This window comes from Gobius niger (genome assembly GCF_951799975.1).
Source record: "Gobius niger genome assembly, chromosome: 10".
NCBI lineage: Eukaryota > Metazoa > Chordata > Actinopteri > Gobiiformes > Gobiidae > Gobius > Gobius niger.
In genome coordinates this window covers 30400716-30423508 of record NC_136861.1, presented here as the reverse complement: position 1 = coordinate 30423508, position 22793 = coordinate 30400716, and the positions used below count along the sequence as shown (strand labels likewise).

Here is a 22793-nt window from a genome sequence, read left to right as displayed (position 1 = left end):
ATGGAGAAACTCCTCTGTGAAGAACAGGAAAGAGAGTTAATGGGATGTTGGAGGGCAAATGATATATGTACATAAAAAAATACTGAAAATAATACATTCAAATTTATTATGCATTTCTTTTTGTTCTCTTTTGCAGCAATGCAAACCATGCTTTCAATAAAAGTTGGTTTGATTTTGAATGTGATGGAGAAAAAAGATAAATAAATTATAAAACAAGCGTGGATATATGCAAAGTTTGAACAAATTGTAGACAAGTACTCATATTGTCAGCCATGAGAAAAAGCCCAATGACAGCCATGTGAGGGAGAATATAGATATATGACCTTGCAGACACAAGTGTCAGTATTTGTGAGCATGTCACAGTATGTTCAAGTGTGACAGTAAGACAAACAGGCGGAGGATACGGGCGGTGTGGGCATGCTTCAGACAGGTGTGTGCGGCCATGCCAGGCGAGTGCATGTGTGGAACAGGTGTTTCACTGGAATGGTGCTAAGCTCCAAGTGCTGTCCCATTCCAAGCCTTTTCCTGGGACACAGACGCACACACTGACCACACCATTACACCCATCACCCAAAGATACAGGATTTAAGCCACCCCTGTAGCCTGAACTGTTAATGAACTTGCCCATTTTGGATGCTGCTTTCTGAATTACCTGACAAAAATGTGTTTAGTGGGTGCAAACTTTTACATACACTGCACATCCTGATGCTTCTAACTGTATTTCTTTTATTACATTTAAATGTCCACACCATAACATTATAAATGCTAATGATATAGTAGGCCTATAATAATATATTATGAAAAATCTCAACAATTCAAAACTGTGTCCTTTCTCAATCATTTATCACTTTTGTTTAGACTCGGTTTTGTTGATCAGATAGGGCTTAGTTAAAACTATTTGTTGTCAATCAGGCAGCCAAAGGTTTAGATAGGCCTATGGATGAGGACCCTGGGCCTATAAATGAGCTGCAGAATGCATGCAGCTCGATTACCACTCCAGAGCTGGAACCAAAAGAGCCAGTGCTGAAAGAGGAGCCCAGTAAATAATATAACAGAGTCCATCTGCTATGACTAAAACAATTCACTCTGTGGCACTGAGTAGACTGTGACTGTGCACATTAGCAGGTAAGTTTAGTAAAAAGAAGAAAATAAGATTGACTGATGATGACTGATTGATTTAAAAGTCAAAGCGTAAATTCCAGTGCTCATAGAAATCACAGAAATGCTCCTTTTTTATTCATAAACCGGTGCTAGCCAACATTTCATCAAACTAATTAGCCCGGGCTCAGGGCTAACGGAGGCTAGCTACAGCGCGCGCGGGAAGCATGTCTGTAAGTTTGGATATTTCCACGTGAGACATTCATTAAATAGAGTTGAAGAAAAAGCTTACATTAATTTAAATGCGATGTTAATATACATGAGTTATGTTCGTTCATATTTGAGCACGTAACAATTTGTCAGTTTGGTCCCTCAACCAGCCTGAGCTAACAGGCTATTAGCTAAATTAAGCTAATTAATCCATGACAGGTGTGCAGTACAGCCTTTGCCTTGAACCAGTTTTCTGAAATCTTACCGTCAAATGTCCAGGGAAAAAGCATGAAGTCAGTGGCGCCAAACTCCTTTTGGATGGTGGACCACATTTCCGCTTCAGAACATACGCAGGGGAATATGAATTTGGGGAACATTTAAACCCTAAAAACAAATGATGGACACCGAGTTGTCATTAATTACGGTTTAAAGCACTAAGTAACGTGTTTATCTTAATAAATCTTTTCCGTAGTCCCTGTGGGGGCGATAGAAGCGTTTATGGGATGATTGGAGGGTCTTTCATTTCCCCCTGGTGTCTCTGGACAGAAAACCATGTTTGCAACTTGACTGCCACCGGTGCGGAGAAAGCAATACACACTAAGGGAATCACGAAGAAGAAGCTAACATGCTAACGGGCAAAGCTAACTGCGGGCTAACCTCACTTTAAACAGTATTTACAGCCAAGTTTGAGTGAAAAAAAATGTTTCCATTTTATAAGTGGATGCACAGTAACCCTCTCTGCCTTCGCCTTTCCTGTCAGCGTAGTATTTACTCTCCAAGACAATTAATAAGTTAAAAAATCGCAACTTGCTACGACACCTGCAGTTGCGCTTATGGCCTCTAGGGGGAAGAGTTACTTAGTACTGCTTTAAATGTTCCCAAAGTTCATATATAATGTTGGCAGCAAATATCAACAAAACACATTAGTCAGGACAGTTCTGATTGTAAACTTGCACAATCACTCTTACCACTTACCTCAGCCTTTTATTTAAATTAATTAATTTTTAAAAATATGAAATCTCCGGGGACCAAGTAATGGTCTTTTGAGATCTGTGGCTGCTGCTGGACAATAGGACATTAATAGATAATATAATGCAGCAGTTTGATTATAACATGTGCACCGGTTTTGCTGCCCAATGGGAGTTTATTATAAAGAGTTGGTCTATTCTTTTTACGCAGCATTGCCTTTAAAGCAGTAAGACACTATCTTGTCTTTCACTTTCCCTATTACTCTTTGTTATGTTTTATCTGCCAGTTTCTCCCCTGGTCTGTCCCACACACACACAGGACCTATCTTTAGCCTGCTCGGAGGTTTGGGAGTGGAGTTGGGTGACCCCTTGCCTCGGGCCTTACAAGGACCCCGGGTGCACGGTGTTGCCAGGAGACTGACTGTGTTTGCGCTTAAGCTGTGAGCGTCCACCTGCCCCTCATCCTCTTAGTTATACCACCATCAAAGCTATCATCCACGACCAAGGCACAATAGGTAAGTCTACAGTGAAAAAAAGGGGCCACAAACACTTGCTAGAAATATTTATTCTAACAGATTCTTCTCTGTTTCAATTCATGGTTACAACTCTTCTCACTGTCCACTTCAATATGGTGTACCTCAAGGCTGGGTGTTAGGACCACTTGTGTTTTCTATTAATCTACTTCCAGTCTGCATTTTTGGACAAAATGTAGCATAATTTTTACACTGCTGATTGTCAATTTTGCTTAACCTCATCTGCATACACTTTCACCCAGCATTACTGACCAAAATAAGGTTATTTTAAACTTACTTAAATGTTTTTGGTGCTGCTGCGTAATTTAAAAAAACTTTTATAATATAGGCCTATGCTGACAAAAGAAAAACTTAACAACTTACCTTTTTTAAAATTTACTTACAAGAAAATACTGTACATAGGTCGCCTCCTCTCTGAGTGTGTCTCATGGCCATATTGGATTCATACAACTCATATTCATTAACATTGTTTGGTGTGTCTAAAACAGTTCTGAGCCCAGATTTAGATTCCCCCAGTACTTGTGGTCTCGCTTGCATCAGTGTTGGCATATCACAACATTTCACCCTGTTTCACCCCTCGTCCCATCACTGTCACACTGTCCAATTAGGTTAATTATACCACCCAAGATGGAGAGGCGCGGTGTGACAGCGAGCCCCAATAATGACAGTTGCGGCTGGAAGGAGAGGGAAGCAGCACAATGGTTTGGGCCATTAGACCGGGACAGCTGCCGGAGACGGAGTGACAGGTCGCGAGGACACACGAGGACCACTGACCGCTGTGCCACAAGTAAGAGCGCCGTGAAATAAACATAAAGCAAGAACAGACTTCATGGAGACTGGGAGAGGCTCTACATAAATAAACAACATTTTACAGTCTTTAATTAGATCGGGGTATCCTGGTGTAGCCTTTATACAAGAATGCATATTCTTGTTTTGCTTTATTGCTTATAAAACACCCCCATGACAATCAAGTGCTATACATCTTTGGTTTCAGGACGGTTGATATTTTCATAATTTTTCTGCTGTAATGGGGTCATAGGACTGCAATAAACATGACAGAACCAGGAAAACAAACACACACACAAAATCTGCAAAAATAAAGGGAAAATAATGAAAATATAAAACAAAGGTTTCAGACATTACATTTTTTTTGTTAATTCTGAAAACAAAAACGGTAAGTCTCTATTTTAAAGTTATTGTATGTATCACCTGTGATGCACAATGGTGATGGTAGATTATTTATTGTTTTTAGGCAGAGAAGAAATCCCCTGCAAAAGAGATTTCTTAATCTCAGTGGGACTTTCCTGGTCAAATAAAGGTCAAATAAAATAAAAAAATTGTAGATTCCAGAACAAAAAACAAAAGCGGTAAGTCTCTATCTCTTTCCATTTCGTAATTCAAATTAGAAAATTGAAAATATGTACAATAGGAGGTGATTTTCACTGCGATCTTACTCTGCCCTAGCCTGGTTTTACCAGACCCTCGTCATTGCATTTCGTACAAGGGTCTGGACTTTCACAATTGAGCTCTGTTATCAGGTGGGAGGGGTGAACTGCTTTGAAACCATTGGATCTGATTTTCGCTACCATTTGTTTGTGACGTATGAAATGCGTCCGAGTGAGTGAAGCAGCTTTCAGCTATGCTCTTGGGAGCATTCCTTGCGCATTCCAAGGATTCAATTTTAATTCTTGGATATTTGGGAGCCGAACCAGAACGGATTAAAGAGCTTCCATTACTTTCGTTTCCGCCGCCTTTGCCAAACTACAACCAGCAAATGCGGCGCAAATGCTTGACGTCACCTACAAGCCCCGCCTCCCCCGCTCGCTGAACGTCAGGTTGAAATTCAACCGATGTAACGCGGCCACTGAGATCAGACCCAGACGTACATGTAGGGAAATTATAATTGACCGGAGTTTACGGATGGCTAAGAACAGGCTAAGTCTGCCCCCCTTGGAGGCCAAATTAAAAGCTCTTTCTAATGCAAAAAACGGCAAGTCTCTATTACGTTTGGTTTTGGTTTTATGCCGTGATGTTGCGACAGAAACCCTGAAATAAACACTGACTCAGCTCTTCCCAATGCAAAGTCTGTATTACCTTTGGTTCAGACAAACCCTAATGGACCCACGAGTACTTCCATCATCCTTTAAAGGACTCTACTTGAGTTTTTCTTTTGTAGTCGAGTTAAATCCTTTTTGCCCCATACAGGGAAGTTATTTCAAATGATAAAAACAGCCATTGTGAAAAAAAACTGAATGATGCTTGCTGTCTTTATTGTCATTTTTGACTTAAACCCGAAGGTATGCCCTGATATACAGGGAGTTGTGTTGCTGTTACGGTAAATTACTCTCCCCGTCTGAAAGTTGTAAAATATAAATGAATGCAAGTGAAGAAACAGGATGTGAAGAAGGGTTTTGCAAGTGGCGACTAACAGTTTAAACTCCACTTCCTCCCTCAGGATACACTCTACATTATAAACTATAAACAAAGTGCACCATAACAATAGTGACATTTATTAAAGTGTAAATTGTGTTTAGCTTACACAAGTTACAAAAACAATTCCTCACATTTTGATCAGTTTTCCTTCATTGATTCCAAAGTAAAAGTATTTGAACTATAAAAGCAAAGATATTTAGTAATTTGGACTAATTTAAAGATAAAGTTATTTCCACAGACGAACAGAATCAATAGAAGATCATTCACAGGGGACATTTGTCATGGCAATAATACAGTGCATTGGAACGAAAAAAACATAGCAGTATAAAGTTTCATCTAACCTTAGATCATAGCGTTTCTGTCGACATTTTAAAAATATATATATTATACAAATAGGTTATGTGAACATATATACATTCCAGTTTTTGATTTTAAAGCTTCCTTATAAATGCTGAGATCATTCTTAGATGGTAACGTGATGCGCGATAACTGCAATTTGTACAATTTGTAGTGAAAGTGATTGTCAAGTAGATGCACTCCCCATTTCACATAGTTCACATGAATATATCGCTTTGTGTTAGTAGCACATCATACGTTTAAACATCTGGGATATAATAATAAGAAGTCGAGTGATAAGACTATTTTACAAAAAAAAATAAGCAGGCTCTGTGTCGATGCGTCACACCAGTCCGTCTCTCAGAGTGGAATCAGCGTGGCCTCCCTCCTATAGGTTACTGAAGAGTTCGTTCTTCTTGGTCCAGTCCATGGGCGGGGCTCTCTTGTTGGAGCGCTTCTGGTGAGCGAGCTCTTTGACCTGCTGCAGCGTCAGGTTCAGGGCGGGGATGGCGTTGTTCATCAGACCCTGGGCGAAGCAAATACAATGTCAGCGATAAAAAAAAAAAAAAACTAACCCTAAACCCCAACCCTTCGAAAACAAAGCTTCTAATTTAAGGGACTAATTCATTTGGCCACATTAAGCTAACGTGATGCCGCCTGAGAACACGTTTCCAGAGCTAGAGTAGAGTAGTAGAGTAGACAACATACGTTTTCCGCTCTGCTTTGTCTGATTTATAAAACCTCTTCTCTTTGTATGTGGAATGAATTGGGTTGTGGTATACGCCAGATAACAATTATTCGATCTACTGTTTTTGAAATAATTGATTAGCTACGGAATGTTGGTTGTTTGAGCCCTACGCAAAATCAACTTTTTGAGCTGTTAACTCTTGTTTGCTGATAAAAAACTCAACCCTCCTTCGCAGAGCAGCAAGTGGTAAAAACCTCCACCAGAGCATTTGCAGCTGGAAAAGACCAAATAATTGCCAATGTTCAACGGTGCTAAACTACATCCACGGGGGAATAACATCAGTGAGCTTGGGAAGTGGGGACTTAAAGGGACTATACAGAGTTTAAAAATGTTAAAGTAATGTATTTTCCTCCCACTACATGTTCCAGCCATGTTCTAATGTGTAGAATGAGCCCAGACCTGTTCACCACAACTGCCTCTAAAATCATGAACTGTCACTCAAAAAGGTGTTAATTCGGGTCCGAAGTGCCGTCATGCACGAGCTTAATATAGAAGGTGCAGTTCCACGTATGACCTGAGATGGCAGTAGTGAGTATAAAATGGCAAACTTGCATCTAGCCCTTTTAAAGGGAGAGGGATCAGTTCCAACAGAAGTGAAGGACTGGCCACAATAGCTGCAGGCAACCATGATTTGTTCTGACCAGCTGGCTGGGTAGAATAAGTATAATACCTGTAGTAATACAAGTAGTAGTACTTATGTACCTCAGGTGGGGTGTTGGTTGGTGGAGTCGTGAGTGAGGTGTTGGATGAAGCGTTCGATGGCGACGGACTGACTGATGATTTGGAATACAATTCCGGCTCTTTTGTCTCTTTGCCATTGACCTGCAAGCACATAACAAAAAAGTTTTAGGATTCAAGAATGTAAAGTACTGTCACACACAGACAGAGACATAATCCCGCATTCAGTTGATATTTTCAACAGATGTTCCTCTTAAATAGATTGTGAATATATTGAAGAGAAGATCCTTTATCCCTTTATATTGATGATGTAACCATACATAACATTTTGCGACCTTTATTACACTAGAATGCCACAACCAGCCACCGTCCCATAACATGTCATGATATCATTTAAACCTCAGGTGTAAGTTCCCCTTAAAGGTACCGTTAATGACAGTTCTGGATGAAAGGGCCAGCACATGGTCGTCTCGTGATTGGAATGCACACTGTCATTGTGTCCTTGAGCAAGACACTTCACCCACCTTGCCTCCAGTGTCTGCGTACACTGGTGTGTGAATGAGAGAGTGACTGGTTCTTACTGTAAAGCGGTTTGGGCCTGATAAAGGTGGAAAAGCACTATAGAAGTTGAGACCATTTACATAAATTTTCAAATCCTGAATGTAGTCCATCATGCTCTCACACTTTACATTTCCTCAACTCTTCTGTAGCGCCATAATGAACCACCGGGGAGCAGTGTTGCATCCATCAATTTCGGCAAGTTGCTGTAATGTATGAATACTGTTTCAGCACTTTCAAACACTAATAATAGTAATAATGTAATAAATATACCAATAATACTAAAATGTTTGTTGCAACAAACAGATTAAATCAAATAAAATGTTAGACGCTTTACTCTTTAAAACTTCAGCACGTTCCCAAATCTATTTTTTCCCCCTGAATCAAAGAAAACATTGACCTACCCCTGAACCTACTGTTGCGCAACAATACGAGGAAGAGCGTCCTTAAACATTGCACACAGTCCCGGGGTAACGGGAAGCTGGGGTCACTTTGCATGTTTGGCCACACGCCTGAGGAAGCTTTTCAGCCTCCGTGCTCCTGCAGCACAAAAACACTGGCTCCCTTTTGTACTCTCTCAGTGCTGGACCTATCTTTTCTTATCACTCCTGTCGCTCGGGGATTAGGGATTGCAACCTGAGTGGCACTCTGCATCCGCAAATAACTGTTGGAGGTTAGAGATGGGAATCCAGGAAATTAGTTTGGGTTTCAAAAGTCTTTCTAGTTTTAATGGGTAATGTGGCTAAAGTTAAGTTTTAAACGCAAAATGATCATTAATGACTATTTTTTGTTAAAGAGCATGTTAGTACCCAACTTTCATTTTTTTATTTTATACTTGAAGGCTATGTTGTCTTAAAGCTGAGGTAAGTATAATATGAGTCTACACAGTTACATCATAGGGTTGCAACTAACAGTTATTTGACAGTTATTTGTATTTATTCAAACTTTTTCCAACATAAATCTAACATGGTGCCTCTTGAGGATATGTTGATTGAGTAAACTTTAAGTGAGGCTCTTCGTGTTTTAAAAAGTCTCTACAGATGAACTTGGTTTGCTCAAAGCTGCACATGAACACAAGCACCAGTTCTGTGAACAGGCCAGAGTTCAGCCACTGAGCTTTAACAACTGGAAGCTGCACTGGCACTGATTGGGACGTTATCGGGGATGGGAGCTGCGACTGAAGATGTGAGAGAGAGTCCTTTTATGTTTATGTCCATGAAGACTGTAGTGATGTTGCAATATATTGTGGCTTTTTGAAATATGGATACCTAATATCACGATACAATATTTTTTTGCGATATATTGTGCAGCCATATAAGATAAGACCCTAACCTTAAAAGAACAGGCCACTCATACAATTAAAGTGACGATATTACTGTGCGGACAACGGACGTGGAAGTGCTCCTAAGGTGTTATTGCGCCTTACAATATAGTTCCCCTTTTTATCTTCTTAGAAAATCGACATGTTTAATTTTGTGTGACTAGACTCGGATCGTGTAAACGCTCACGTAACCGTATTTAAATAGAGAAAACGTAGAAGAGCTTTGTCGCTTCTAACTTCACCCCGTTTGGCCCCATAGAGGAGAGGGGGAGAGGCTAAATGCTAACATCATCTTTGGTCTTTTTGCGAAGTCTGTAAACCAGAACATGGTTAGCCGATAACTAAAATAGTTGCTACTATTTCTGTAGTTGATAAGTTGTCGATTAATCAATAAGTTGTTTCCGCCCTTGTACATTATGAAAGATTGATGGGTGTGAAATGAAACTGCTTTGCCCTGCACCACTAGCGCTAAAGAGACTGTACTTTATTTATGTTTTTCTTTTTTTAATAATATTTTTTATACATTTTTGTTACTATAAAAATAAGTGCAGTATTACAATATACACTTATTGTAAAGAATGTTAAAGATTATTTACAAAATCACAAAACAGATACATTTACTAGACAATTTTTAAAGGGACACATCCTACCTTGGCCTCGATCCCTCCATTGACGACGGGCTCCGGCAGTGGACCTGTCAACAAAACAAACACATTACCCTTCCAATTCAAATCAATGCTACTAATAAACCTATACCAGATTCCAGATATAATAGTCCTAATGTCCATTTAGCAACACCTACTGTCCTTACGGCCCATTGTTTGGTGCTGCTTCTCCACCTTCTAACTCTCGAGCTCAACTTTCACTCCGACCACACACTCCGTTACATAGAGCAGCTATGGTATGGACACATCATTAATAATTCACAAGTGCTATATCTTTTAGAGATGTTCAATGATCCACCACGTCCACCCATCCTCCTCTAATCAGTCCTGACGTATCGAGTAGCAGGATACTTCTTGTCATGACAACACATTCAAAAGTTCATACATTTGCTGTCCTAAATAATATTGCGATGCTACCCTTACCTTCCATCCCAGCGTCAGTGTTGTGAGCTAATAAAGTCTATCAGAGGTGGTGTGGGAGCAGCTGTTTTTTCTATGGCCACTCCAGGCCCCAGTGTAAAGCTCTGGTGGAGAGCTGAGAGACCTCTTGAAGTTAGCGCCTTGGAAACCGGACAAAAGGGTCTGGGCTTGCTGAACAGGCAGCATGCTCGAGTCAAGAGTCAGAGCGGCCAGGCAGGTGCAAAAGGTGTAGAGTGAGAAATGTTTATGATTCTTTGGCTTAAGATTCCCTTCAGCTGACAACAATCATGTCTGTGAGAAAATTATTTAATTGAACTTTGTGCCCGTGTGTTTCATGTGGACATGCTCTACAGTTATAGATATAAACCAAGTCTAAACATCTGTCCTTCACCTCAATATTTATCTGAAAGCTCTTAAAAAACATTCATATCAACGTTCAAGTTGTTATATACGCAACTTTTAGAATGCTCCTTTTTATAACTTATTTCCCACCACATTACCATGCCGACAGGTGACAGTATTACTAGTACACACAGTGTCCTACTTGTCAGACAATCAGTGATAGAAGTACTCACTAAAGTTCTACTCACCTACTTTTTTAACCATTTAAAGTACCACTGCTACTAAACAATCACTTCCCTAACTTTTCATCCTCTTAGAATTTTAAAGCTCATTTTCTATCAGTGCTGTAGCAATAAACCAAAATATTAACGGTTTTGCAATTTTCAAAATTATTTGATTGTGAAATCAAAAGTTTGCATGAACGTTTCTTTTAAAAGAAACGTTCATGCAAACTAGTGCATCACTACATGTTCTAGTTACTGTTTAAGTTGCTTTTGAAATCTGCAAAACTGCACAGGACTGTAGAGGCTGTGTGGTGGCTCCCTCTAGAGGATTTCACATGTACATCACCCCATTCAGTAAACCATAATGCAATATCTCTACTTCTCTATTACATCATTTAGCTGTTGCATCCTAAAAAAAAAGCCTCATACAATAAACGTGAGCAGAAATGTACACTGGAGCTAATCTTTCGGCGCGGCTCCACTCTGATCTGTCTGATCTGCTCTATTTACGTCCAATAGATTAACTTTCCCCGCAGGGTACCAGCGCAGGGGGCAGGAAGTCTGAACTCACTGTCTGCTGTCTGCAGTCTGTGTTTCCTGGCAGAAAAGAGAAAGGCACGAAGAAAGAACGGCAAGGTCCAAAACTTGTTAAACGCCTTGTGAAGCATTAGTAGTTAATGGCTGTTATTCACTTTTTACTGCCGGAGCTGAAGCTAACAAGTAACTCGCCTGGCCTCATTGTGATAGTGAGATGTTTGTTTAAGTGACTGCCCTAAGCTCAAGATTTCACAACTGTTTACTTAAGTCTTTTTGGTACAGGAGCAAAGCTACAGTAAATACATCCATGTTACAATTGGTATAAAATCAATATTTGATGTAAACTTGTTGACCTCAGACTGGGGGAATACCACCAGTAGTACATGTACCACAGTTCGTGAATCGCATTATCTGCGTTTGTTACCTGTGAGGTGCTCTTCTGCGGGGGTCACCCTACACCTCTTGAAGAAGGCGTCTGTTTCCGGGTCCACCACCAGCAGCCTGGTCTCTGCGCCTCCAGCTTTAATGGCCGTCACCACTTGTGAATGTGTCTTCCCCTCCACTATCAGCCCGTTCACCTGACAAGCAACAGAAGCAGATGTCAGTACAGTGCTTATCCCAGACGGGACATTCAATCTCATTGAATGTCTCATTTTGCGTCCCCATGATTTTTTTGCATATATCTAAACCACCGTATATCAAGAATCCTCAATATCAATGACCCGTGTTGGGGTAGCATATTACAGAAGTAGCAAGTTACAGAAATATAACATATTACATACACATTATACAGTAAGATATTAGTAATTTAGCAACTCAAACTACAGTGTCGTTGTTAGACTACAGACAAAAACAAAAATAAAATGCAGCACCAGATCAAGCTGGACACTGGTGTATACGATCTGCAGTTGTGTGTGAGAGAGAATGGGGGAAAGCAAAGGAAAAGTGAATGCGCTTTTGCTCGGTGGCATTATTACTATTTTCAGTTTTTATTTTGCTACAATAAGTAAGGGATAATGCACGACGAGGTGTCCATTATCAGAAATAACTGGACGATGCGGAGGCGGACTCCGCTGATGGAACCGTCCCGTGAACTGAAGCTGTTCATTGGGGCTGTTTGCTTATTTTAAGTCCTGGGCCGGAGTTATTTCACTTTTTAATCAGCTTTACCTGAAACTAGTTCCAGCTCAATTGTTTGTCGTTACTATGGAAACAGCTGCAGTGGAGTGATATAGAATGTGATTAAACTGTTATTGCCGGGTTAGGTGTACATTATCACTTGTTAGTGGACACCCAGACCCTGGTATAACTCAAAAGTAACACAGAGTAATGTACATTTTTGAAAGAGTAATATGTACAAAAATATTACATGTCTAAAGCTTAAAGTCAGTTTTAATGATGCCACCCCACTTCCTAATAAAACTCAGAAAACGTATTTTTAAAAGTTATTTGTAATTTTTTTTAAATGTATACTAGTTCTGAATCACATGCTAATGTCATGTGTTCCCTTTGTTTATATTGGAAGAATTTTGAATCTTCTTCCAATACACACAGTACATTATGTAACTACCACATCTAATTCCATCCATACGCCACTTCCTGGTATAGTATTTGGTACACGTCAGGTGGCTTTGTCCCAGACCGGCTGACTGTTCTGGGAGGAAATCTCCATGGGAAAGCATGTGAGAATGGTCTCCAAGGGTGTGTGTGTGTGTTTAGGTCATAGGCTGGACCAGCACATCTAAGCCAGTCCCACAGAGCGGGCTGGACAATAGCCCCTGGGGCCAGTAACAGTAGCAACAATGGCTGTGTAAAGGGCCGCTCCTCTGTGGGTGGTGAAGCTGTCTGGGGCCTACAGTCAGGGGCTGGAAACCCCAATCTTGATCCACTTATCCGGATCCAAATTACTGAAGCTCTCTAATCCCCAAGCCTGCCCGCTTCACATTTGACTTTGCGTAACAAGTTTCTTACACATTAATATCTCACTTTTCTAATTGATTTGTAATGTTTAAAGTAGACAAGCATTGCTAATCAACATTTTGTGCATTAACTATGTTCACCTCATAACTTGAGTTCATACAGTACAGGTATATACTGTACCTATATCTAGATTTAGACCCATCATTAGTTCTTCTCTTCCAAAAGTAACAGTCTGGACTATTGTCTGGACTTTTATTGTTTTTAATGTTGAAAAGAGGTGGTGGCACAAGAGGTGAAACATCCACTATTATAAACACCCTGGTCCAGATTGAAAACCTTTGGAAAACTCCTGAACGGCTGAGAGCTTGACACAAACATGCTTAAACCTCTTTCCCTACATCTGCGTCATGTTGCTCAAGTTAGTTGTTTCTTATATTATTTGCTTGAGTGTTCTGTTATCGGTTCCGCAGTACAGCATCCGTTGCCTCAGATTTCCTCCCATTTTCGCAAAGATTTCAGTGCGTGTACACGGTCCACCCATACACCAGTAAATGACAATAGACAGCGAGATATGGGACAATGCTCTCTGCTGTTCTGTCTAAAATAAGAAAACGCTGTATAGGTGTGGCCTTCATACATACAACGCATTATTCAGTATAAATAACTTGGTAAACACGCACAAAGGCACAACAGAAGTCCATTATCTTTGAGAATAACTAAAAAAACAAAGGTGTCCATGTTTGAATCTAACCTTCTACATATTACTATTATATTTCTCAAGAATACACTATCAAATATCAATTAAAGCAAATATTCTAAGAGTAGATGCAAGAAACTTAAAATCAACACAAAGAAAAAAAACTCATGTCAGAGTATTGACACTTCAAAATGTTATTACACAAATAGAAGTGAATAGTGTGAAGCTACTGAAAGAAGAACAAAAAGTTACTTAAGTACATACAACTTCTTTTTTCTTTGGTTGCAGACCATTGCAAATCTGAGTCAAGTAATCACCCCAATAGTTCATATTTCATTGGTGAAGTACATGTTCATATTCAAACAGCTTTTTTGTAGGTCTAAGTTGTTGCTTTGTTTATGAACTTTGCATCACAGGCAGATTACTGTAGCCTAGCGTCACTTCCCCTTTGGCACTTCCACTATGCTGCACAGCCCCACCCTTTGCAACATCCCTTTTATTGAAGTACCTGCACTATCCTGTCCTGGGGGTGCAGTCCCGCTCTTTCGGCCGGAGAGTCTTCGTCCACCGCTCTGATGAACTGCCCCGGCCTGGCCCTCTCGCTGTGGAGGTTGAACCCATATCCGTTTGGCCCTCTTTGGATGACGCACAGACGCGGCCGCAACGCTGTACTCTCCTCCTGAAAACAGACAAAAAAAGCTGTCATTCCACTTTTACAATCACTGTGGCGGCTCATGAAATACCTCGACCATTGAATCAGGGAGAACTAGCGGCACAAAGATGACGGACAGCTCCTGGGACTCGTTCACCATGAAGATAAAGCCTAGGTTGAACATACATGCTGGAGTATCAAGGCCTTTTAACAATCCGTGGACCCAAACTAAGACAAACTTGGACTCCACGTGAGAGCCAGGAAGGAAGTGGGGGTCTCGGAGAAGCGAGGAGGCATGCGATTGGAGCCTTACAGGGAGGAGATTGAGCAGTTCCGGAGTAAGACCCAAGAAAGACAATAGAATCGAGGGGGCGCGGACCTCTGACCAGGCTCAGCATGGGTCTGTCCCGTCTACCTCTCTTTACCGCTATGGGATGGCAGGAAGAGTCAGAGCCATGTTGTCATCCAGGAAAAACAAACTCCCTTCCTTTGTCTTGATGAGATATTTTGATTTGTTTGTGTCATACTTACCAACTGGCCAAACATAGCTACACTGGCCATTTGGGCGGCTGCACTGAGGAGGTGAAATCATCTACCCTAGGCCGCTTTGATCAGTAGTCGCTCTGTTATTGCAGCGTGACCCAGAAAGGACTTTTGCCATAGAGTGCTATCTAAAAGCAAAGTGATTGTGCTCAATTGACAAGACCCCAACCTTTCAAATTGAGTGAGTTCTGTGCATTGTGTTTATCTTTGTACCCAATGGACATTTTGTTCTCTTTGAAGTCCTTGTACTTGTACTGTATGTGTCTGAAAAATACCTATTTTCTATTTGGACCAATCACACGGTGCACAAGCAGAAGTGTGGATGTTCTAACACTCTCGTTGGCCGCCGCAGTGCGCCAACTCAGCCCTGGGCTCAGGGTTGCCAGATCATTTGGTGGCTTTTTACAGTTTTCCACGGGTGAAAAAATCAGAGTCGTGGTTTTTGGCCGTGCTGTTTTTCCATGTAAAAAAAAAGAAGCTTTTTCCGTAAAGGCCCTGAATGTTGTTGTAATTTACACCAACGACCGAGAGAGTGAGTTAGTTTTGGTTAAAACTCATTCCCAACTCCTCTTTTGCATTTCTAACATCTCTATAATAGATATAATACATTTCACAACTTTCAAGGTCACTTTCCGCTAACAAAAACAAGCGTGCAAGCTAACAAACAAACAAAAGGTTCATGTCAAGCCTCGGTGACACTGACTAAAAATGGCGGAAAACAGCAGCGGGTCAAAGTCATCTTCAACTCTATTATCTGACCTGGTGAATCTTCTAGAGCACTTTAGACCAGCCCACTGCTAAAACAATGAGGCCCGCTATAAATAGGTGGCGGCGAATGAGTCATAAACTGGAGGAAGCACGGTCAGGATGTTCGAGAGATTCGAGCATTTTTTTTCGTGCCATATAAATACAGGTGGAATGCAAACAGGCAAAGAAACAAGTCTCGAATAAAGTTTCTCATAAGCGCAACTTGTTTCATTTGTTCTGGGTCAAAATAAAAAAGGCCTTGTAGCTCAATCGGAATCCTCTGTTTTTAAACCAAAAGGCTTTAATGCTTCACGGTGGTTCGCCAGTGGGCTGAAGTCGATCCCTACATTGATTAGACCAGTGTTGTTGATGTGTAAATCTGTACCAAAGCATCAATAGTTTCCAGGATACTAGAAGAGACATTTCCAACGTGATGCTGATTGCCTGTCAGCAGCATGTCTTTTGGGAGCACTCTTTACGGCTTGAGAAGTGGGCAATCAGATCTGCTCCCGTGAAGAGCCCTACACGCAATTTAACCACACTTACAAATTCCTGCTCCATGATGGTGCTCCTGCGTAAAAGACACGGTCATCCTGGACTAGTCGATGTCTTATTTTCCCCTATAATGCAACAATACATCGCAGTTTGCAAGATCACTGAGGTCTTGCATCTGACTGCAAGCAATGCACGCGCTTTACGTGTCCTTGGGCAAGACACCTCACCCATCTGGCCTTTGTACGACCTTGAATAGTCAGTGTAACTGTGTTGGAATCCTCCTGCTCTGTAGCTCTATAGCCAGTGCTGGGTGTTTTTTGTCTTTGGGTGTTACTTTATAACATCCGAAAAGCCCCGTACCAGTATCAGGCGGAGGAACTAAAAACTCACTGTAACTATGGCAACGTGGCAGCAGCTTACACACAAAAAAAAGAAAAAGAAAGAAAAGCACAGGCTGCAATTTATGGTTTGTTTGCAGCCTAATTATATTCTCGAAACGGGAAGAGTGGATTGTTGCTCGTCAAGTGGCGCACAAGTACATGCCGGAAAATCACAGCGTATGAAACTGGGTTGTCGCTTTCTGAGTTGGTAGATCGGCGTCAGCGTGTTTGGGACAACAGTCAGGAGCCTGTTTCCGAGGGCAGCGGCGGGCGCAAGTGTCTCCATGTGGCTCTGGAGTGCGTGGAATCTGCTGAGCATGACACAAATCGCAACCAAATCGAAAGGCCGGCCGCCAGTCCCCGCCCACTGTTTGTGATACGCTGTTTTTTCCCCCCCCCTCCTGGCACAGAAAAACAGAAGGCCTTTTATAATCATGTCTTTTCTTAAACTTGAGTTGAAATGACAGATGTAGCATTAGTGCACTCTGCTCAAACGGAGTATAAACATATCAATCTTCTCAATAAAGCAAACTTCTGAACAAAACGAAAGCTTCCTGCTCATACGTAACACAAAACACATGCAGTGGTTTTACAGCAGGAGTATTGGCAGTGTCAGGCCCAGGGGCAGAATTCAGCTCTTAAGCAGAACCTCTGGCCCACAAGATGATTTTGATAGAGATCAAAGCTAAAAAAACCTGAAAAAAACCTGTGAATTCCTTTACATTTTCCGAGGGGATGCCTCCCAAACCCTCTGTTTGGTCATACATGATGTGCACTCTGGGATTTGGAGAAAGTGGCTTTACTTTGGGCCACATTTGGAAGGTTTGGCCTTAAGTCTTTTGACATGGAAGGAATCGGTTGCCATGACCCAAACTTGTCGACCTTACATTTACTTATCTGCAATCATAATGAGCGTAAATGATATATTAATAGACAATAGGCTAAATAGGTAAAAACAAAAACAAAACATTTTAAGAAGTTGTAACACAAAAACAATAAAGATTTCAGGCACACTAAAAATATGCTGTCACTTTAAAAAACTTTTTTTTTAAACTCAAGTTCTGATAAATAAACAAATAATAATTAATTAATTACACTTTTTTGTAGGTAAAAAGTCCCTATTTTAAGAGGAACAAAGTAATAGCTTCAGTGGGTGGAGTAGGTTGTGCAGAAGGTCAGGTGCTCTTCAGGATAAAAAAAGAAAAAAGGTGTAGGAGTGCCTCTGATTTTTTTTCTTTTTTTTGGTCCCTGTTTTAGTTGAGTTCTCTATATGTTTTCCCCCAAAATGTAACTTTTTGCTTCAAAGCTATATTTTGATACAACTTGAGGCAAATTTACAGTTACAGCAGCCGATAGTTGACTGCAGAGATCGAGAAGTTCGCTTTGTGATGGGACGATTTCCTTCCATGTAAAAAAAAAAACCCAACATGTACAAAAGGTTCCCCTCTGGGGCCGGGACTCCCCTGAAAAAATCTCGGTGTGACTTTCCTGGTTAAATAAATAAAGGTCAAAAGACTAAGGCTTCAACGTCCCAATCGTGGCCCAAAGTAAGTATAAATAAGTTCAAACAGATGGTTATATCGGAAGTGTACGGTTGTCAGTGTACATTTAACAGGTATTTGATCTCTAATGCGCTTTATGAAAAATATTAATGATATTCATCAAAATCATCTTGTGGGCCAGAGGTTCTATAAGAGAGGGCAGTTTGTGCCCTCAGTGTTGTGGGTTCGAGTCCTGCCTCTGACAATTTGCTAAATGTCTCTTCCTGCTCTTCACCTCCTTTCACCCTGAAGTGTGAAAAACAATCTTGCCTTTAGTTAAGTCTAAAAATCCATACAGTATTTTATGTTATCTTTCCATAGTTTTGTTTTAAATGAAACCTTTTTACATAAACAGTGACCCAGATGTTCCCTTTTGTAAATGGAAGCCTCCCTTTAAACAGGAACTTAAGACACGTCTTCTTCAATCTGCTTCCTTCGGTGCTGACATGAAAGAGAGAGTTACACACAACACCACACGGCCACAGCACTTTGTGGGAATCCGAGAGGAAGCTTAGGGTTAATCTGAATAAAAAAGATGACATTTTAGTAGAGCCTCTGCTGTTCTTCGTGGACACGTCCTCAGGTTTTTGACACATGGCTAAGCGATACATTACATTGTTGAATGGCATTTCAGTTTCAGAAATTCTGGGAAGTTTAAGATTGCAACTCTTTTTCTGTGATTCTCAGCGGCGGTTGAGTCATTGTAGGGAAATAATCACTGTGTAACTAAAGTTGTTGCTTTTTTATCAGGAAAAGCTTCTGGTTTGCTTCAAAATGTGATAATGAAGGGATTAGAAAGCTATTTATACAACCCCACAGGAGCTGAGGTGGCTTAACTTAACACTTATCTTTCGATACTTCGTAGACAAATATCACAGCTAGAGACGTCAGGGGAAGAAATTTTACTATTCAGACTATTGGCGCGGTAATACAAGTCATGCCTCAAAAAGTTAAACTATCACTTGACATTGAGACACTACACAATTCTGTTCTCTGTTGAGACATTGTTGAAGCCGGTCAGGGCTAAACTAATAGGTTATTTGAATTGGCGCAGTCGTTTACAGGAGGCTGGCTGCTTTCCCCAGAGGCATCTCCAGGTGGGACAGGACAGATTGACAAACTCCCACATGTTCATGGCCCCGTGTCGCAGCCAGCTGAGGTTCGCTCGTCTCTCCTGCTGATGCGCTTTGACAGCTCCGAGCATTTTTCACCAGCGACCGTCTGTGAGTGTTTATGCGAGGCTGAGAAAGTGATGCCAATTACAGCTTCATTTATATTCTCAACACCTGGACTTTCTTTTTTGTTGTCGTGCCTTTGAGGACGAAAAAGTATAGTGCACACTTCACAACTTCTGTCTTGTGCAGCTTTATTCTACTTTCTATTGGTGATGTCATGTCATTCTCTGAGTGAGTGACAGGCCCTGTAATAGAAATAATAGAGGGTGCCAATCCAGCTTTTTCAGGTGGTATTGATGCCTCATACTGGGGTTTAAAGTTTCAGTAGATATCTGAAACCAACCAACATAATCATCAAATTATCCAAACTTGCGCTTAAAGGAATAGGCCACCGTTTTTACATACTGAGATATGCTCTTACCTCACTTTAGCCGAGTTAATATATCCCCGTCTGGTCTTTGTCCGTGTGCTCTGTCACGCAAACGGAGCACATACGCAGCCTCTCCCACATGTCATATAGCTCCAAAAAAGCTCACGATAGAAGCTACCAAGCTCTTCCACGTGTTCCCTATTTAAATAAAGTTACGTGAAGTGTTTTCATGCGAAGTATATTTACACATAAATGTAACGTGTCGATTTTTTAAGCAGATAAAAAGGGGGACTATATTGTGAGGCGTAATGATACAGGAGCAAAACGTCCGCGCAGTAACTCCTAAAGGTTATTGACGGAAGTGAGCGGGGGGAAGTCTTTAGGAGTTACTGCGCGGACGTTTTGCTCCTCGTAAACACACGAGATTTGAATTTTCAGTCTGGAAATGCTTAAACTAATAAGTTCGTCTCAAACCCACTGGTGGTTTGGACCAATTGTTTGGCACCAATACCATAAATGAACCAGTTTTACATTGGTTTGACAACAACAAGCACTTTTATTGCTGCTTGACAATGAGGTTTGCTGCTACATACAACAAACACACTTCTGTTTTAGTTTTTGTTGTTTGAAACAAAGATGAATTGAAATGGAGTTGCAGTATCATATGGTTGGAGACTTGGCTGTGATCGGCCGAAATGAAGCGCAGTCGATCCCATCAGCAACAAATTCCCAACGATTCCAAGCCATTCTGGATAGATCGTTCCAGATAGAGGTTCTTAAACCAAACAACGTTTTTTAAGATGGTTGGCTATGATAGAAAACTCCTGGATAACTGGAAGCTTACACAAACACCGGCATGTATTTCAGAGAGAGTAATATATTCTACTTTCTATACATCTGCATTGTATTGAATATAAAGAAACCTCTTGTCATTTTGAAAAGCCAAACCGTGCACATGTCCTGTACACAACATACAGTCACGGTGGAGGAAAAGCATTTTGTGAACAATGAGTACATTTTGCACCTGTCAGACACTGCTAGCCTGTCCATTATACCGCCCTGTCCTCTTCTGACCCGGTCGCTTCAATATTATTCAACTATAGATTGTACAAAACATATATTTCCCTGCTGCAATATTCCTACATCATGATTACCCAAGGTCATGACCACGCTGGCTTCATGTCACGTGTATTTTTTTGCAGCTGGTTAACAAGCCGCTGGGTCAGGCCTCATAAATGTTTGATTTCCGTACCAACTTGTTTTTTTCCTTTTTTACCGGGCCGGTTTTCTGAGTTACTGAGTGCGAGGTGGGAGAGAGGGGTGTAGCGTTTCAAGCCACAGCGTTGGACCAGCTGCGAGACAGGCGGGAGACAAAGCTTCCCTCTGTGTCCCTCTTCATTGGTCCATTCGAGGATGGGACAAAGTGGCCACAGAATGGACGGCCAAAAGAGGGTTTGCCTTTACAATAGAGTCTTCGAGGAGCGCAACTGAAAACACAACTATCACTCGGCACGGCACAGATTGAGATAAGAGGGGATTGTGATTAGGAGCACGAACGTCTCAAGAGGAGCGTTAGCAATGTCAGTACATCGGTAAAACGGAATCAGCACAGACTCAAGCTATGTCTGAATCAACAGATATTTTTCATCAATGAATAAAACCTAAACAAAAATGAGTATAGATGAATTAATTAAAACAAGATCAAATAAATAAATAATTTAAATTCTTCCTGTTCAATCAAATTATTGTATTCATTTTTAATAATATTCTGGTCACTTGGCTTTTAAGGTTGTTTTGAGAATATTATGAAGCTGCAGCGATGACGCGATTTACCTTGTGGACCAATAAAGTTTGTCGAAAACCATTACAATTGAAAATTCCAAAGTCTGGTCTTTTGGCATTTGGGTAGTTTATGGACATAATGTACATAAAGTATTACTAAAACTAACTAAAAACTCTTAAATCTATAATTCTTTTTAAAAAAAAAAGTCCCAAACCAATTGTGAAGGAATGCCCCCCCCCCCTCTTTTATTTATGTATTTAAAAAGAATAAATATTAAATAAAAAAGTCTCAAACTAACACTAGCAAATTAAATCATTCACAAGTTATAATGAGGTGAAGCAGCAAAAGAAAAAGAGACAAAATATAGATGGAGACATTTTTATCTACTAATTGATTGGCTATGGTAATCAATTTGTTTAAAGTGATGTAAGGTTTTCACTATTGTTCTTTCACGGTGTTAATAATCAACACTAGGTACATGGCGGCGCTCTTGCAATATGTGACCATTTCAATCAACAACTGACGTCATGCACTAAATAAATCTGTAAATCGTTATCTCTAGACCCGGTCTTTTCCTGTCCAGACCTCTGCCCCCCTGCTGACCCTCAGCCTGGGCTCTGACAAGGCGGTTAGCGACATGAACTGGAACACAAACCGCAAACCTCAGTGATAGACATGAGACAACATAAAAATATAGAACTGGGCAACACGAGGAAGACATCTTATTTTATTGTAGTATCTGAGAGCCATCCGTGCATTGAACCGCAGTCTAACATATGATGCAAAGGAAGTTGGGCGAGCGCCGAGTCTAATTCAAGACCTCTGTGGAGTCGCTTCCTGGTCCACCTCGGTCTGACACAGGGCGCGGCTCTCCGGCCTATTGTCCGCGGCCGGGCTGGGCCTAGGCCTTGATGGATCTCCAATACAACGCAGCAGGAATGTGGCAGTCCATACAGTCTCCTCTAGCCTCCCCGTGGGACTGGCTCACCATCCGCCCTGACAAACTCCCACCCACGCAAAGCAGAGGGCTCAGGTTGCACCCCTGACCTGCGCCGCGCCGGCTCTGCCACCCATGGGAGCGGACAGTGGCCCTCTTGTTTGCCCTGACGTCATCAAGAAGTGCCCGTAATGTGGCACTGCGGAGGATTGATCAGTAGCGTGGCTGTACACAAACACGTTTAATCAGAAGTAGAGGGAGGTTTGTGCTGTGAGAGATGTGCAAGTGCCCGAAATTGCAATTTAAGTAAACGTGTATCTATATTAAATAAGAGGGTTAGGCAATTGCAATTTTTAATTCATTCATTTCAATCGTAATGCCAGATTTTGACATTGTGACAACCCTATCAACCCTAGCAAAAACGCTTTACTGGCAGCTGCTGTAATAGTACCTTTTCAAATTCCACAGTGTGCCCCCTTTAT

The 22793-nt window shown here is 41.1% G+C and overlaps 1 protein-coding gene across 1 annotated transcript in view; it reads right to left on the bottom strand.

Moving 5' to 3' along the window:
* Positions 1-5050: 5050 nt before the first annotated feature.
* Positions 5051-22793, bottom strand: part of nherf1b (NHERF family PDZ scaffold protein 1b) — a 28415-nt gene continuing 10672 nt past the window's right edge. Inside the window, exons 2-6 of the mRNA XM_079564023.1 lie at positions 14197-14367; positions 11496-11649; positions 9534-9577; positions 7029-7148; positions 5051-6104 (exon numbers count right to left, since the gene is read on the bottom strand). Of these exons, the coding sequence (XP_079420149.1) occupies positions 5967-6104; positions 7029-7148; positions 9534-9577; positions 11496-11649; positions 14197-14367 (627 nt within the window). The 3' untranslated portion in view covers positions 5051-5966. The remainder of the gene's footprint in view (positions 6105-7028; positions 7149-9533; positions 9578-11495; positions 11650-14196; positions 14368-22793) is intronic.